The sequence below is a fragment of the Ylistrum balloti genome, unplaced genomic scaffold (assembly GCF_031769215.1).
Source record: "Ylistrum balloti isolate Yb309-2 unplaced genomic scaffold, AGI_CSIRO_Ybal_v1 Utg371816, whole genome shotgun sequence".
In the NCBI taxonomy this organism is placed as follows: Eukaryota; Metazoa; Mollusca; class Bivalvia; order Pectinida; family Pectinidae; genus Ylistrum; species Ylistrum balloti.
Window position 1 is genome coordinate 101054 of NW_026782903.1, and position 18770 is coordinate 119823.

The window sequence follows — 18770 nt, forward strand, 5'->3', positions numbered from 1 at the left end:
ATGAGCAATGTTTCACTTCAGCATCTTATACTAATATCGATATTCGCCTTAGGAACGTTTTTACACGTTGACGGACACGGTCTGTGTGCCAGCAGTTTACACAAGGAATCGAGCTCCCACTACAAGGCCTTCATGCACTTAGATACCATTGGAGTATTGCAGTGTCTAAAAGTGTGTAAACGATACAAACTTTGTGAGAAAATTCATCATGATCGGGATCATTTGACATGTGACCTCATGATGACAACCGCAGAAACTGGTATTATGTCTTCCCTTTTGGACGTTCAAACACAACAGGTGAGATTGTCTTCTTTTCAATATTTTTTTCCAAATTTTATAAAAAAAAAATCTTGCGACACGAAGCTGGTATTAAAAAAAGACGTGATACAATGAGTTTGTTTTTCAAAGAATTATATACAATTATTCTGGAACTCAAATCAAATGGAGCAATGTGCATATCCTAAAATTGATGTTGACTGTGATTTAATTGATAAGAGCCATCGAAAAATCCCGTTTTAAAAAGTTAAATTGAAAACCTTGATGATGAAGTTAAATAACAAGCCAAAATGTCAAATTAAATGGGAATTCGAATTTTTGAAAACATTTTCAATTTGGAACCAGATTTGGAATAATATTGGTTTATCGATTATTACCAAGAAAATGAAAGAATTTCAAAGAAAATGCTTTCATAATATAATATATAAAGAATCTATAAAATAAGCAAGTTTGGGAACTCTAATGGGAAATGTCATTTTTATAAAGTTTGCGTCGAACATATTTACCATCTCTTTATGGATGTGACATGTGCAAAACATTATTAATATGTGTTGTCAGCTAGGAACGAATTGAAATACCAAAATCGGGTTTAAACAATAGCAGAAACAGGTAAAAAAAAATTGTAATTCATTAAAAGATAATCTATATTTATATATTAACTCAAAGCAAAAGAAAACATTTCCGCTACATGTAGCACAAAATGTCATTAATCAATTAAGAGAATAAGGTATTTAAAAATGTATATAGTGATCAGATGGTTTTTATAGGCATTAATAGTGTGTGAAGGTGTAAAAATACAGAATGGATGTTATTGTATGAATATACATTATGGATTATAGTTGGATTGTATCGTCAATAGATATAACCGGAGGAAGTTTTTGTTGGTGGAGATTGGCACAACCGCTCAAACCACCTCTAGTTATACCTATTGGTAATTAAGTAAATTAGCATCAGACACTAAAATATTTACTAATTATAACAACCAACTTATTATTGATAAAGTGAGGATCGATTGTTCTAATGTGTTTATACGCATTAATAGTGTGTGAAGGTGAACAAATACAAAATGAATGTATGTTATTACATGAATATAAAACAAAACAAAACAAAATGAAATAATAAAACAACCCGACAGAATATATCGAACTGCAATCGGAAAAAAAAGGAGTACTTCTACCTGACATCTTAGTGACAGAAGCTGTGCGAGTGTTGGTGGGCAAGTGCCGGACATTTCTGACAGAATTAACAGAAACCTCCGGGGCAACATAGGGTGTGCAATTAAAAGATTAAAAAGAGAGAAAAAAAAACCCATTCAATTTGTTAGGCAAGGAAACCTTCTCCACAACCGTTGGTTATCCAAATAAATCCAGGTTGTTGACAGATCATTTTGTGCAATTGTACTCGCAGTTTACTGCGGTTGCTTTTGTAGGAAACATTTTGGACACTGCAGTAAATGATGATCGTGTCAAAAAAAAATAAATGTAAATAATGTTTTGTCAGGATTTGTTAAGTAAAAAACTGAACTTGATGTTAATGTCAATACAATGTGTACAGGTATATTTATAAAAAAATATTCTGGAACTCAGTCTTTATGCCCGTTGTGAAATCCGACTTCATGACGGATCAAGACTGAAAAATCGCAATAGATAATTTTGAAATCAATCGCTCTAGATAAACAGAAGAATAAAATCAGATATGGAGTAAAAAAATAAACTTAAGAACCACGTAAATGTGTTACAATGAAATAGCCTTTTGTGCTTTGATAATTGTCCATGCTTTGAATTTTCTTTTTTCCTACTCGTCAATCTAATCGCCATTTGCATATATGCAGATGTCGAAAAAAGGCAGATTGTAAACTAGTACATGACTAACATGTTAATTACAACTTTCAATACAAATTTAGAATTAATTAGAGTAGAGTCAAACCATTAATCTGGACTATGCAGTTTTTTCGTCCTTCTAGGATTCATAAGTAATGTTAAGGGCCTAAATTTTGAAATCTAGGATGCGAATGAAGAAAATGATAAAGACATGATCTAATCGTGATGGGCAGATGTAAGGCAATTACTGATTTGGGAACACACACTCTTTAATTTTGATACATATTGTCTCGTATTTGAAGGAACATTACCAACAGTGCAGAAGAATTTTATCACTGGACACCCTTTTTGGAACTGACTGGTCTATTTTATCTCATCGGCGTTAAAAATAATTAACCTTGTTCCTCCGGGATCAGAAGAAGAAAGGACATGGCTTCCAGGGAGCTTAGGGATAGGGTTCTTATCATGGTGTAATATAATTTATGACTTTAACCTAAAATGTTAATGATCAAAACTCCAAGGAAACCTTCTCCACAACCGTGGGCTGATAATGTACTTGGTATATGAATGCACTGCACCAAACATACATTGCACTTTTGCTGAAATACAAGGATTTGAACTAGTGATATAAATTACCTTACTCATACGATATTTTAGGGTATTGTTCCTTGCGATAATTGTGATGGAAATGATTACAAATTCATTTCATGACTCTAATAACATCCCGAAGATATTTTGTCGACATTCACTTTACTATTTCTTTTTATTAACATTACAATTATTTCCCATCCAAAAAGAAATTCCGCATGAACATTGATTTGGTATCCATAGGGATGTCTAAATCAATGTTGTTGTGAGCTCCTTTGTATTCTCTAAATGACAATCATTTCAGGGGTAGATTAAAATGCGATATGGTTAATTGATTTCATGCTAATATCATTGTTATATAATAACGCTCACCGTTTAAAAAAATATTGCATAATTATAAAACCTTAAATTTTCGTAGTTGGACTTTATATTAATGGTTTTTCCCATAATTTTATCTTTTTGTGGCAACTTGATTTTGTGATGTAAATATAGATCAAATAATTTTCTTAAACTGACTTCAATAATTCAACGACAGATTAATTCGTTGTTTAAAAGTACCCATGACATCAACGAAATTAAATAAATTGTTGTTTTTATAGTAATCCTTAGCATTATAATGCAGTAGAGTCTCTATTTGAAAGGGACAGTTTAGCAAAATTATTATATGAAAACCTGTATAAAAAAGATATACTATTTCCCAATTTAGACGATTCTAAGTAATTAAAAAGTAACTGTGCTCAGAGCCCTTCTAAAGGTCACAGGTGCTTGTGGATATGGAGGTAATTATTTTTAACAATACGGTAAGTTAATTGGGGAAATACCGTTTTATTATGTCCAGATGCTTGATTTTAAAAGCGCAAAAATAACAACCCGCGTTATTACTTAAAACAATAAAGTAACTTAAGAGTGATGATGCTCAGTAATGCATTCTTAACAAATTATTTACATAGGAGAATATAGATAAGAGGTTATGAATACATTTACTTGTTTATATTTTATACTATATAAATGGTGATGCTTCCATACTAATTAGTTATCAAAACAAACAATTAATTTGATATTTTATCCATACTATCCAGTGATAGTATTAATGATAAATATCATTTAGCGTTACTGTATAAAATCGGTAAAATGAAATAAATGAACATAAATCATTATGTCAGTGCACAATTTCAGGCCATAGTGAATCTATATGTAAAGCAGAATTAAACTTATCTCTGGCTTCTCCAAGAAATACAGTTATATCTTAAACTTCTATAAAACATTTATGTAGACTTAATATTTTGTCAATACCTGGCCGGTTTCAAAATAGTTATTATTTTCTAAAATTCAATTTTATAAAAAAAAAAAAAAAAAACAAGAAAAGGATAAATGTCATCCGAAAGGGCAAAATATGAATAATAAAAGAAAGATTGACACGAAGACATCTGAAAAAGTACAAGGATAATAAGACCAGATGTTTCTGAAGAGAAAGCTTCATCGACGGCATCCGCCATGCATACCGAATCAACAGGCAAACTAATGAGCATCAAACACTTCCTGCTTCGTAATGCAAAAAGAAATGTAATATTTCTCAATGAGATTACTACGACGACCCTAAGACTTTCCCATTATTTTCATTGAACAACACCATAATTTATCTATGCCAATGTATTCTTAACAATTGAACTGCTTTTGATTTAGCCTCCATAATCATATTACAGGTAAGCAGTTCTAACAGTATGAATAGCGACAGTTCTGAAATTGAAGTTTGCGTCGACACAGAAGATGGCAGCCATGTTTGTCTTGAACAAGGTATATCTCAGTCATTTTCTCAGTTCATGTTTTTGGTCATTTGCTTCTAAGAAGTATCTGATGTCAATTTCCGCTGATGTTTTCATGTTCCTTTTAGAATAAAATAAAATATAGCTATAAGCCACATTGGGGAATAACATTATGATATGTTTATATCTCAAACCTAAAGAACACTTTATAACAAATGTGGACAAAAATTTCAATAGCAATATTTCACTTATTCATCGCCTGCAAGATTGTCATTAACAGACATGTAGTGCTTGGACGAGTGTGTTATTGTGCCGTCATAAAGGTAATTGAGTGTACAAAAATGCATGTTTCACATGCGACATGTGTATCCCATATCATGAGTGGGAGATAATTAAAATGCTCCAAACGCCATTATTGTATTAGTCTGTTGAAGCTCTAAATTATTTCTTTATCTAGGCAATTAAATTTGAATTTCTGAGACGAATACTTGTAATATTTTACTCATTTGTAGAATTTATGGATATAAAGTAAATAAGATCAAGCTGCTATCCAGGTAGTAGTATCTCATTCATTACTGTTGTTGATTTATTTCAGAAGTATGCCCCACTGCGGACTGGGTGCGTTTTAATCACAAATGTTACCTCTTTCTGGGGAAGCGAACAACTGCCGATCAGAACATGGTAAAGTTATTTTACTCTGTATATTAAGTCCTTCTAACAGGCCAAATCTCATTATCAAGACAATATACAAACATGTGTGATTTCAGTGCTGAGTATTAAGTATCAAGTGCGTCTTTTCATTTCAAGGCTAAGACAAAGTACAATACATCTCCCTTATAGGACTAAAGATCAAATACGAAAACGTTTTCACAATAACATATTTAAGAGAAACGGAACAATGTCATGTCGACATTAGGCACTGAATATTCAATCCAGTCATCCTCAATATCTAGGACTTTCAACATAAAATGTGAATGATATTAAAACCATATGATATTTAATCGTTATTGATTAAAAAGGTATGAAGTGTGATTGTCATATAACCATTTAATACTAACATTTTCTACCGATTAATTTTTAATGAGAGAAAAGATTAACAAACATCAATCCCCATTATCATTGATTTTAACTTTAATGTTTCATAACAATCTTTACCACCCAATGCAATTTATATATACTCTTAAATGTAATAAATAAGTTGTTTTAAGATGATATATAATTTATTGTATTTAGCTTATTGAAATTACACAGGAGCTTTGTGAAGCAATGAATTCTTCCATGTTAGGGATCGATGACGACGAGGTGAATACCTTCCTCCAGTCGGAAATGACAACAAGAGGTAGGATTAATGAAACTTATTTAACAACACTCTAATAGAATGTCTTGGACCAAACAAGAGAAGATAACTTTTCAGATGGTGCATTGAACACTTTTGTCTTGACACAAACACATTGACATAAAACAATAATTTTGTTTAATTGTACGAAAACTAGACTTGCACTTCTAATCTGAATACTGGTTATACGACATGAAAATATAAATAGTCATGGCTTTTATATACCATCTCTTTTATAAACTCCATACGTGTTTTCAACAGTACCGTCATCCGTCTAAAAATTAGGGAATAAAAACTGCTCATTCATTTTTCAGTTCCCATGGTTTGGTGTGAACATAAAAAATCAATTCAAACTAAATTCTCTAAGAAAACAAATAAGTTATGTTCTCGCTAACTCTACTTTCCAGTACCAATATTGGGAGCATCAAAATTAATGAAAATACGTTTGAGGAGCCACTAACATTATATATCTAAGTATATTTAGATTCGCCTTTTTTTTCCACTAGTTTTTTTAATTTCACAAGTCGCACCATTGGTACTCCCGGAAGGACGAAGCAGCTGTATGATACAGTCTATTTCATTCTTGTTCTGATAAACTAGTTAGTTGTAAAAGCATTCATAATGTGTAATATTGATATTTTGTTAAGTTGACTATTCCACGTGGTGTGACATATTGAATCATATGTCATTCTGTCAGAAGTGTTTATCCTCTCATCAATTCGATTGACACGCTAAATTTTAATAGAATGACTGTAACTTACTAAGTAAAACTTTATTGCGATAAAATGAAACTCTTGGGGACGTTCAAAATCTTCAAGTGATCCATTTTTATAGTAACGTCAGCGGCCATATTGATACCCATATCACGTGAACTGTCCGATAGTATATGTAGATTCTGTTCTGAGGTAAGATTAAAAAAAATTAAAACCCTTTAAGCTAATTTCTACAATTCTATTAGGCTAATTTCCACTGAAAGCATTTTACCGCACGTTTTATCACCAAGTTACCATACACTGACACTTGCGTAACTGTGAGTGATGACCATATGATTGTATTCATAGCCTACAGAAAACCAATGTATTGTGAATGTTGTTTTGTTTACTTTACTATATTTTCAAGGAGGATGGAATTAAGTGCGAAAACGAGAATCATTGAAAATGAAATGATCAGGGAAAACAACAATACTTTTTGTGTTATCTACAAATATTGTGTATTGAGGTTCTGTAAAACGATCGAAAAAATAGTCTTTATATTATACATGGCCAACTACCAACACGTCGAGTCAAGTGTTCATACATTTGTATTCACAGGTATACAACAACTCATTCTTGCTGCAAACGACAGAATGGTTGATTGGGATTGGGTTTGGGCGCCTGGTATTCCTGTATTAAATCCGAAATGGATTCCTGGTGAGCCTAACTTTCCTTATGAGAATTGTGTTCTTGTTCAACAGACAAACATGGAATGGAATAATATTCAGTGCAATGTATATAAAGCAGATGCCGCTTGTGAAGTGCATTTATCTATTTCACCATAGGAAAAATGCAGTACTTTTTTTGGGGGCAGTGTAGTCAGTGCACTGCTCGAAGAAGTCTGGGGTGTGTTAGAATGTTTTGAACGGTTTTGCAATGTCAGTTCAAAGATTGCTTATCTAATCATGAAAACGTGTAATATCTTCTAAATCACCAAGAAAGGTTCAGAACATTGACAATCTCTATGGAATTTAACCTGATGTGGAGAAGTTGAACTACCAGCAGACCAAATCGCATTGGTCGTACTACAACCACACACGGTTTTATGTGATCAACCTCTTACAGTCAAACATGTTATGAAGCATTGCTCCGGAAACCAACACACATGAAAAGCTTAGTCTACAGTCTGTGTATTTGATACTTTTTTAGAGTCACGTATGTACGTGCTATAGACTTTTACATCCAGTTTCTTCGGTTGTTAGGTTTCAACATTTATTCGGGTTTATATTGGCTAACGTCCTTTCAACTGCTATGGTCTTTCATGTGCATGTGAGGTGAGTGCAAGTTTTCATGTCATAGTGAAATTAACCTGTATTGAAAAATGGATAAATAAAAACATGTTGTTGATTGTGGTGATACTCGGATAGTTTTTAACATTTATATGCATCTTTTATAACCGTGATATTGTGTCAACAGGAAAGGATTTTTAAAATTTGAAATATACATGAAGATATCAATTGCACTATGTTTGAATGAACGTAGCGGCCTTTACATATATTGTGAAAATTTAATATCATTCTTCCGCATGAAATGACGGCTTTTATTAAACAATGTGGATATCTATCAAAACAGTTTTGAAAAATATATTTAAAATTTTGTTCGTTATTGATATTCAGTCATGTATTAAGTTTTAAAATGTGAAATAGACATTTTGATTGCACCTTATTTGAATAAAAGCAGCGACCTTTGCATGCATTGGAATTTTGTCATTTCTTTTCTTCCGTATATAGTTGCGGCCTTTAATGGTTGATGATTATCGAATAGGACTTTTCAAAATATGGCCGAAATGAAAAGGGAATACATATTTTTTTATATTATTATTATTCAATATATATAATACGCACTACCAGAGAACTCTTATATGCTTGGAAAAGTGTACCCCGGATCATTTGAAGATTGTCACAAAATACACTTGTCGTGCAAACATCGCATGTAGTTATATACAGATCGCATGTTCTAAACATAATCGTCATGAATCATCAACACTAGGGGTAGAAATGAACGAAATTGTAAGCTTCTACATATCTGAAGCAGTCATTTGAGCGAGGAAAGGTTTAATGATATACACATGTGTCTTTGAAAAACCAATATAATAAAATTACTGATTCTCTGGTCTCATATTAGTCATCTTCGTGGTGCAGGCAAAGTTTTCACGTCTCAAATTAGTAATTTTCCTGGTGCAAGAAAAGTTCTCTCGTCCCATATTAATCATCTTCGTGGTGTAGGCAAAGTTCTCTAGTCTCATATTAGTCATCTTCGTGGTGTAGGCAAAGCTCTCTAGTCTCATATTAGTCATCTTCGTGGTGCAGGCAAAGCTCTCTGGTCTCATATTAGTCATCTTTGTGGTGCAGGTGAAGTTCTCTAGTCTCATATTAGTCATCTTCGTGGTGCAGGCAAAGCTCTCTTGTCTCATATTAGTCATCTTTGTGGTGCAGGTGAAGTTCTCTCGTCTCATATTAGTCATCTTCGTGCCGCAGACAAAGTTCTCTCGTCTTATATTAGTCATCTCCGTGGCGCAGGAAAAGTTCTCTCGTCTCATATTAGTCATCTTCGTGGTGCAGGCAAAGTTTTCACGTCTCAAATTAGTAATTTTCCTGGTGCAAGAAAAGTTCTCGCGTCCCATATTAATCATCTTCGTGGTGTAGGCAAAGTTCTCTAGTCTCATATTAGTCATCTTCGTGGTGCAGGCAAAGTTCTCTAGTCTCATATTAGTCATCTTCGTGGTGCAGGCAAAGCTCTCTGGTCTCATATTAGTCATCTTTGTGGTGCAGGTGAAGTTCTCTAGTCTCATATTAGTCATCTTCGTGGTGTAGGCAAAGCATTCTAGTCTCATATTAGTCATCTTCGTGGTGCAGGCAAAGCTCTCTGGTCTCATATTAGTCATCTTTGTGGTGCAGGTGAAGTTCTCTAGTCTCATATTAGTCATCTTCGTGGTGCAGGCAAAGCTCTCTTGTCTCATATTAGTCATCTTTGTGGTGCAGGTGAAGTTCTCTCGTCTCATATTAGTCATCTTCGTGCCGCAGACAAAGTTCTCTCGTCTTATATTAGTCATCTCCGTGGCGCAGGAAAAGTTCTCTCGTCTCATATTAGTCATCTTCGTGGTGCAGGCAAAGTTTTCACGTCTCAAATTAGTAATTTTCCTGGTGCAAGAAAAGTTCTCTCGTCTCATATTAATCATCTTCGTGGTGTAGGCAAATGTCTCTAGTCTCATACTAGTCATCTTCGTGGTGCAGGCAAAGTTCTCTAGTCTCATATTAGTCATCTTCGTGGTGCAGGCAAAGCTCTCTGGTCTCATATTAGTCATCTTTGTGGTGCAGGTGAAGTTCTCTCGTCTCATATTAGTCATCTTCGTGGTGTAGGCAAAGCTCTCTAGTCTCATATTAGTCATCTTCGTGGTGCAGGCAAAGCTCTCTGGTCTCATATTAGTCATCTTTGTGGTGCAGGTGAAGTTCTCTAGTCTCATATTAGTCATCTTCGTGGTGCAGGCAAAGCTCTCTTGTCTCATATTAGTCATCTTTGTGGTGCAGGTGAAGTTCTCTCGTCTCATATTAGTCATCTTCGTGCCGCAGACAAAGTTCTCTCGTCTTATATTAGTCATCTCCGTGGCGCAGGAAAAGTTCTCTCGTCTCATATTAGTCATCTTCGTGCCGCAGACAAAGTTCTCTCGTCTTATATTAGTCATCTCCGTGGCGCAGGAAAAGTTCTCTCGTCTCATATTAGTCATCTTCGTGGTGCAGGCAAAGTTTTCACGTCTCAAATTAGTAATTTTCCTGGTGCAAGAAAAGTTCTCGCGTCTCATATTAATCATCTTCGTGGTGTAGGCAAAGTTCTCTAGTCTCATATTAGTCATCTTCGTGGTGCAGGCAAAGTTCTCTAGTCTCATTTTAGTCATCTTCGTGGTGCAGGCAAAGTTCTCTCGTCTCATATTAGTCGTCTTCGTGGTGCAGGCAAAGCTCTCTAGTCTCGTATTAGTCCTCTTCGTGGTGCAGGGAAAGTTATCGCGTCCTTCCTTTCCTTTACTGAATAACGTCAGAACTCTGTCCCTTTATATAGTGAGGGAAATAAGTGACCCGCGCCTAGGGCGGCATTCAAACCATAATTGTGGAAAGAAAATGTCGCTTTTACTTCAATATCGCACATTTCTATTTAATAGTTCCATCCAATTGAAAGTATTGCGATGAAGATCTTCTACTAGAGTATCAGCTTCATATTTGTAAAAGGTTATTACCTAAAACTGTCTAAGAGAACTGAGATGGAAAAACAGAAATTTGTGATTTGCACTCTCTGTTTCCATGAGAACAAAAAAAGTGTTTTATTGGAGTGGTTACCAAAGCAAAATTACACAGCTACATTATTAGCACGAGAACTGTACATGCTTTAGAGTAATCATCTTGAACGGTTTCAGGAAATAAAAAGTATGTTAAATTTGTTTTGATTTCACATGTGTTTATGAGTCTCGTGTCGTTTTAAGTGTGAATTTTCTCGTCAAGGCTAAGAATTCATCTGTTGTGACGTCATATTTACCTAATATCATAAGCCTGAATTCATGTTATGACGTCATAGTTAACTTATATCATACGCTTTAATTCATCTGTTTTGATGTCATATTTACCTTATATCATACGCCTTATTTCATCTGTTGTGACGTCATATTTACCTAATATCATACGCCTTAATTCATCTGTTTTGACGTCATATTTACCTAATGTCATTCGCCTGAATTCATCTGTTTTGACGTCATATTCACCTAATATCATACGCCTTAATTCATCTGTTTTGACGTCATATTTACCTAATGTCATTCGCATGAATTCATCTGTTTTGACGTCATATTTACCTAATATCATACGCCTTAATTCATCTGTTTTGACGTCATATTTACCTAATGTCATTCGCCTGAATTCATCTGTTTTGACGTCATATTTACCTAATATCATACGTCTTAATTCATCTGATGAACATATGAACAAGGCCTGCCTATATCACATTAGATATACAGAACTTATGACCAAGGCCTGCCTATATCACAGGATATATACAGAACATATGACCAAGGCCTGCCTATATCACAGGAGATATACAGAACATATGACCAAGGCCTGCCTATATCACATTACATATACAGAACATATGACCAAGGCCTGCCTATATCACATTAGATATACAGAACATATGACCAAGGCCTGCCTATATCACATTAGATATAGAGAACATATAACCAAGGCCTGCCTATATCACAGGACTTATACAGAACATATGACCAAGGCCTGCCTATATCGAATTAGATATACAGAACATATGACCAAGGCCTGCCTATATCGAATTAGATATACAGAACATATGACCAAGGACTGCCTATATCACATTAGATATACAGAACATATGACCAAGGCCTGCCTATATCACATTAGATATACAGAACATATGACCAATGCCTGCCTATATCACATTAGATATACAGAACATATGACCAAGGCCTGCCTATATCACATTAGATATACAGAACATATGACCAGGCCTGCCTATATCACAGGACATATACAGAACATATAAAAAAGGCCTGCCTATATTACAGGACATATACGGAACATATGACCAAGGCCTGCCAATATCACATTAGATATACAGAACATATGATCAAGGCCTGCCTATATTACAGGACATATACAGAACATATAACCAAGGACGGCCTTTATCACAGGAGATATACAGAACATATGACCAAGGACGGCCTATATCACAGGACATATACAGAACATATGACCAAGGCCTGCCTATATCACATTAGATATACAGAACATATAACCAAGGCCTGCCTATATCACAGGACTTATACAGAATATATGACCAAGGACGGCCTATATCACTGGATATATACAAAGCATATGACCAATTAAAGCCTTTATCACAGGACTTATACAGAGCAAATGACCAAGGACGGCCTATATATCACAGGATATATACAGAACATATGACCAAGGACGGCCTATATCACAGGAGATATACAGAACATATGACCAAGGTCTGCCTACATCACAGGACTTATACAGAACATATCACCAAGGTCTGCCTATATCACATACTTATACAGAACATATGACCAAGGCCTGCCTGTATCACAGGACATATACAGAACATATAACCAAGGACGGCCTATATCACAGGAGATGTAAAGAACATATAAGCAAGGACGGCCTATATCACAGGATATATACAGAACATATGACCAATTAGAGCCTATATCTCAGGATTTATACAGAGCATATGACCAAGGCCTGCCTATATTACAGGACATATACGGAACATATGACCAAGGCCTGCCTATATTACAGGACTTATACAGAACATATAACGAAGGACGGCCTATATCACAGGACTTATACAGAATATATGACCAAGGCCTTCCTATATCACATGAGATATACAGAACATCTGACCAAGGCGTGCCTTTATCACAGGATATATACAGAACATATCACCAAGGTCTGCCTATATCACATACTTATACAGAACATATGACCAAGGACTGCCTATATCACAGGTCATATAGAGAACATATCACCAAGGACGGCCTATATCACCGGACATATACAGAACATATGACCAAGGACGGCCTATATCACAGGATATATACAGAACATATGACCAATTAAAGCCTATATCACAGGACTTATACAGAGCATATGACCAAGGACGGCCTATATCACAGGACATATACATAACATATGACCAAGGACGGCCTATATCGACGGCGATATACAGAACATATGACCAAGGCCTGCCTATATTACAGGACAAATACAGAACATATAACCAAGGACGGTCTATATCACAGAAGATATACAGAACATCTGACCAAGGCCTGCTTGTATCACAGGATATATACAGAACAGATGACCAATTAAAGCCAATATCACAGGACTTATACAGAGCATATGACCAATTAAAGCCTATATCTCTGGACTTATACAGAGCATATGGCCAAGGCCTGCCTATATTACAGGACATATACGGAACATATGACCAAGGACGGCCTATATCACAGGAGATATACAGAACATATGACCAAGGCCTACCTATATTACAGGACTTATACAGAATATATGACCAAGGCCTTCCTATATCACATGAGATATACAGAACATCTGACCTAGGCGTGCGTTTATCACAGGATATATAAAGAACATATCACCAAGGACGGCCTATATCACAAGACATATACAGAACATAGGACCAATTAAAGTCGATATCACAGGACTTATACAGAGCATATAACCAAGGACGACCTATATCACATGAGATATACAGAACATTTGACCAAGGCGTGCCTTTATCACAGGATATATACAGAACATATCACCAAGGACGGCCTATATCACAGGACGTATACAGAACATATGACCAATTAAAGCCTATATCACAGGATATATACAGAATATATGACCAATTAAAGCCTATATCACAGGACATATACAGAACATATGACCAAGGACGGCCTATATCACAGGATATATACAGAACATATGACAAAGACCTGCCTATATTACAGGACATATACAGAACATATAATCAAGGACGGCCTATCTCACAGGAGATATACAGAACACACGACCAAGGCCTGCCTATATTACAGGACATATACAGAACATATAAGCAAGGACGGCGTATATCACAGGATATATACAGAACATATGACCAAGGCCTGCCTGTATCACAGGATATATACAGAACATATGACCAAGGCCTTCCTATATCACATGAGATATACAGAACATCTGACCAAGGCCTGCCTGTATCACAGGATATATACAGAACATCTGACCAATTAAAGCCTATATCACAGGACTTATACAGAGCATATAACCAATTAAAGCCTATATCACAGGACTTATACAGAGCATATGGCGAAGGCCTGCCTATATTGCAGGACATATACAGAACATATGACCAAGGACGGCCTATATCACATGAGATATACAGAACCTATGACCAATATACTGCCTATATCACAGGATATATACAGAACATATGACCAAGGCCTGCCTATATCGAATTAGATATACAGAACATATGACCAATTAAAGCCTATATCACAGGATATATACAGAATATATAACCAATTAAAGCCTATATCACAGGACATATACAGAACATATGACCAAGGACGGCCTATATCACAGGAGATATACAGAACATATGACCAAGGCCTGCCTATATCGACATTAGATATACAGAACATATGACCAAGGCCGGCCTATATACAGAACAGGACATATACAGAACATATGACCAAGGCCTGTCTATATCACTGGATATATACAGAACATATGACCAATACGGCCTATATCACAGGAGATATACATATGACCAAGGCCTGCCTATATACAGGACATATACAGAACATATGACCAAGGACATTGCCTATATCACAGGATATATACAGACAGGACATATACAGATCACATATGACCAAGGCCTGCCGATATCACAGGACTTATACAGAGCATATGACCAAGGACTGCCTATATCACAGGACTTATACAGAATATATGACCAAGGACTGCCTATATCACAGGACTTATACAGAGCATATGACCAAGGACTGCCTATATCACAGGACATATACAGAACATATGACCAAGGACGACCTATATCACAGGAGATATACAGAACATATGACCAAGGACGGCCTATATCACCGGCGATATACAGAACATATGACCAAGGCCTGCCTATATTACAGGACATATACAGAACATATAACCAAGGACGACCTATATCACAGGAGATATACAGAACATATACCAGATTAATATACCATAGGACCAATTAAAGCCGATATCACAGGACTTATACAGAGCATATGACCAAGGACTGCCTATATCACAGGACATATACAGAACATATGACCAAGGCCTGCCTATATCACAGGACTTATACAGAGCATATGACCAAGGACTGCCTATATCACAGGACATATACAGAACACATGACCAAAGGCCTATATCACTATATCACATGACCAAGGAGCCTATATACAGAACATATGACCAAGGCCTGCCTATATTACATGACTTATACAGAACATATAACGAAGGACGGCCTATATCACAGGACTTATATAGAATATATCACCAAGGCCTTCCTATATCACAGGAGATATACAGAAGATAGGACCAATTAAAGCCGATATCACAGGACTTATACAGAGCATATGACCAAGGACTGCCTATATCACAGGACATATACAGAACACATGACCAAGGCCTGCCTATATTACAGGACATATACAGAACATATGACCAATGCCTGCCTATGTTACAGGACATATACAGAACATATGACCAAGGACGGCCTATATCACAGGAGATATACAGAACATATGACCAAGGACTGCCTATATTACAGGACATATACAGAACATATGACCAAGGCCTGCCTATATCACAGGACATATACAGAACATATGACAAATTAAAGCCTATATCACAGGATATATACAGAATATATGACCAAGGCCTGCCTATATCACAGGAGATATACATAGACCAACTATATGATATACAGAACATATGACCAAGGACTGCCTATATCACAGGACATATACAGAACATATGACCAATGACTTCCTATTTCACATGACATATACAGAACATATGACCAAGGACGGCCTATATCACAGGAGATATACAGAACATATGACCAAGGCCTGCCTATATCACTCTATACAGAACATATGACCAAGCAATGTCTATATCACAGGACATATACAGATCATATGACCAAGGACTGCCTATATCACAGGACATATACAGAACATATGACCAAGGACGGCCTATATCACAGGACATATACAGAACATATGACCAAGGCCTTCCTATATCACATGAGATATACAGAACATCTGACCAAGGCCTGCCTGTATCACAGGACATATACAGAACATATGACCAAGGCCTTCCTATATCACATGAGATATATAGAACATCTGACCAAGGACGGCCTATATCACAGGACATATACAGAACATATGACCAAGGCCTGCCGATATTACAGGACATATACAGAACATATAACCAAGGACGGCCTATATCACAGGAGATATACAGAACATATGACCAAGGCCTGCCTATATTAGATGACATATACAGAACATATAAGCAAGGACGGCCTATATCACAGGACATATACAGAACATATGACCAAGGCCTTCCTATATCACATGAGATATACAGAACATCTGACCAAGGCCTGCCTGTATCACAGGTTATATACAGAACATATGACTAATTAAAGCCTATATCTCAGAACTTATACAGAGCATATGGCCCAGGCCTGCCTATATTACAGGATATATACGGAACATATGACCAAGGACGGCCTATATCACCGAAGATATACAGAACATCTGACCAAGGCCTGCCTATATTACAGGACTTATACAGAACATGTGACCAAGGCCTTCCTATATCACAGGACTTATACAGAATATATGACCAATGCCTTCCTATATCACATGAGATATACAGAACATCTGACTAAGGCGTGCCTGTATCACAGGACATATAGAGAACATATGACCAAGGCCTTCCTATATCACAGGATATATACAGAACATATGACCAAGGACGGCCTATATCACATGAGATATACAGAACCTATGACCAAGGCCTGCCTATATTACAGGACTTATACAGAGCATATGGCGAAGGACGGCCTATATCACAGGAGATATACAGAACATATGACCAAGGACTGCCTAAATCACAGGACTTATACAGAACATATGATCAAGGAAGGCCTATATCACGGGAGATATACAGATCATATCACCAAGGACTGCCTATATCACAGGAGATATAGAGAACATATGACCAAGGTCTGCCTATATTAGAGGACATCTACAGAACATATAAGCAAGGACGGCCTATATCACAGGATATATACAGAACATATGACCAAGGCCTTCCTATATCACATGAGATATACAGAACATCTGACTAAGGCGTGCCTGTATCACAGGACATATAGAGAACATATGACCAAGGCCTTCCTATATCACATGAGATATACAGAATATCTGACCAAGGACGGCCTATATCAGAGGAGATATACAGAACATCTGACCAAGGATGGCCTATATCACAGGACATATACAGATCATATAACCAAGGACGGCCTATACCACAGGACTTATACAGATCATATAACCAAGGACGGCCTATATCACAGGACATATACAGAACATATGACCAAGGCCTTCCTATATCACATGAGATATACAGAACATCTGACCAAGGCCTGCCTGTATCACAGGATATATACAGAACATATGACCAATTAAAGCCTATATCACAGGACTTATACAGAGCATATGACCAAGGACTGCCTATATCACAGGACATATACAGAACATATGACCAAGGCCTTCCTATATCACATGAGATATACAGAAAATTTGACCAAGCCCTGCCTATATCACCGGACTTATACAGAACATTTGACCAAGGCCTGCCTATATCACCGGACTTATACAGAACATATGACCAAGCAATGTCTATATCACAGGACTTATACAGATCATACGACCAAGGACTGCCTATATCACATACATATACAGAACATATGACCAAGGACGGCCTATATCACATAATTTATACAGAACATATGGCCACGGACGGCCTATATCACATTAGATATACAGAACATATCACCAAGGACTGCCTATGTCACAGGACATATACAGAACACATGACCAAGGTCTGCCTATATCATAGTACTTATACAGAACATATGACCAAGGCCGTGAAATGTTGCTTGTTCAGGTATTTTGATAAAATTTTGAAATGTGGTCTACTGAGTTTTACATTGGCTGATGAATACTGGATGCTAATTCACCATTCTTAATTACTTACATATGTTCTTGTTTCACATTAAACAATGGGTAATTATTTCATATATTGTTTCTGATAGTGAATATTCTGTCGTTCATCTAAATGTTCAAAGTTTGAAACAAAAGCTCGATTAACTTTAAACCGAACTTAATAAGTTTACTATATTTCTATATTTACTCCTTAACTGAGACGTGACTGAATGAGAATGGTATTTCTCCTGATTTCAACTTGCCTGGTTATCATGATCAATTCTGTCACTGTAGGCCCAATAGTATTGGTTGTGATATATCTGTGTATGGTAACGATCATATTTCTGCAAAAAAGGCGAGATCTAGAATTAC

The 18770-nt window shown here is 36.1% G+C and overlaps 2 protein-coding genes across 2 annotated transcripts; one reads left to right on the forward strand and one right to left on the reverse strand.

The window, feature by feature from the left end:
- LOC132563666 (CD209 antigen-like protein D) lies at window positions 1-7320 on the forward strand. Its single transcript, XM_060228406.1, has 5 exons — window positions 1-297; window positions 4388-4478; window positions 5043-5128; window positions 5699-5786; window positions 7094-7320. The coding sequence occupies exons 1-5, from the start codon at window positions 1-3 to the stop codon at window positions 7318-7320; spliced, it is 789 nt and encodes a 262-aa protein (XP_060084389.1).
- Window positions 7321-8633: 1313 nt separating this feature from the next.
- Window positions 8634-10460, reverse strand: LOC132563667 (Kruppel-like factor 18). The gene has a single exon (XM_060228407.1). The coding sequence runs from the start codon at window positions 10458-10460 to the stop codon at window positions 8634-8636; it is 1827 nt and encodes a 608-aa protein (XP_060084390.1).
- Window positions 10461-18770: the final 8310 nt, after the last annotated feature.

Excerpts from the sequence above, each read along its gene's own strand:
- LOC132563667 (XM_060228407.1), bottom strand. The coding sequence starts at position 10,460 with ATGAGACGAGAGAACTTTGCCTGCACCACGAAGATGACTAAAATGAGA.
- LOC132563666 (XM_060228406.1), top strand. The coding sequence starts at position 1 with ATGAGCAATGTTTCACTTCAGCATCTTATACTAATATCGATATTCGCC. Across the intron at positions 298-4,387 it reads TGGACGTTCAAACACAACAG|GTAAGCAGTTCTAACAGTAT; the intron begins GTGAGATTGTCT and ends ATCATATTACAG. Across the intron at positions 5,787-7,093 it reads GTCGGAAATGACAACAAGAG|GTATACAACAACTCATTCTT; the intron begins GTAGGATTAATG and ends TTGTATTCACAG.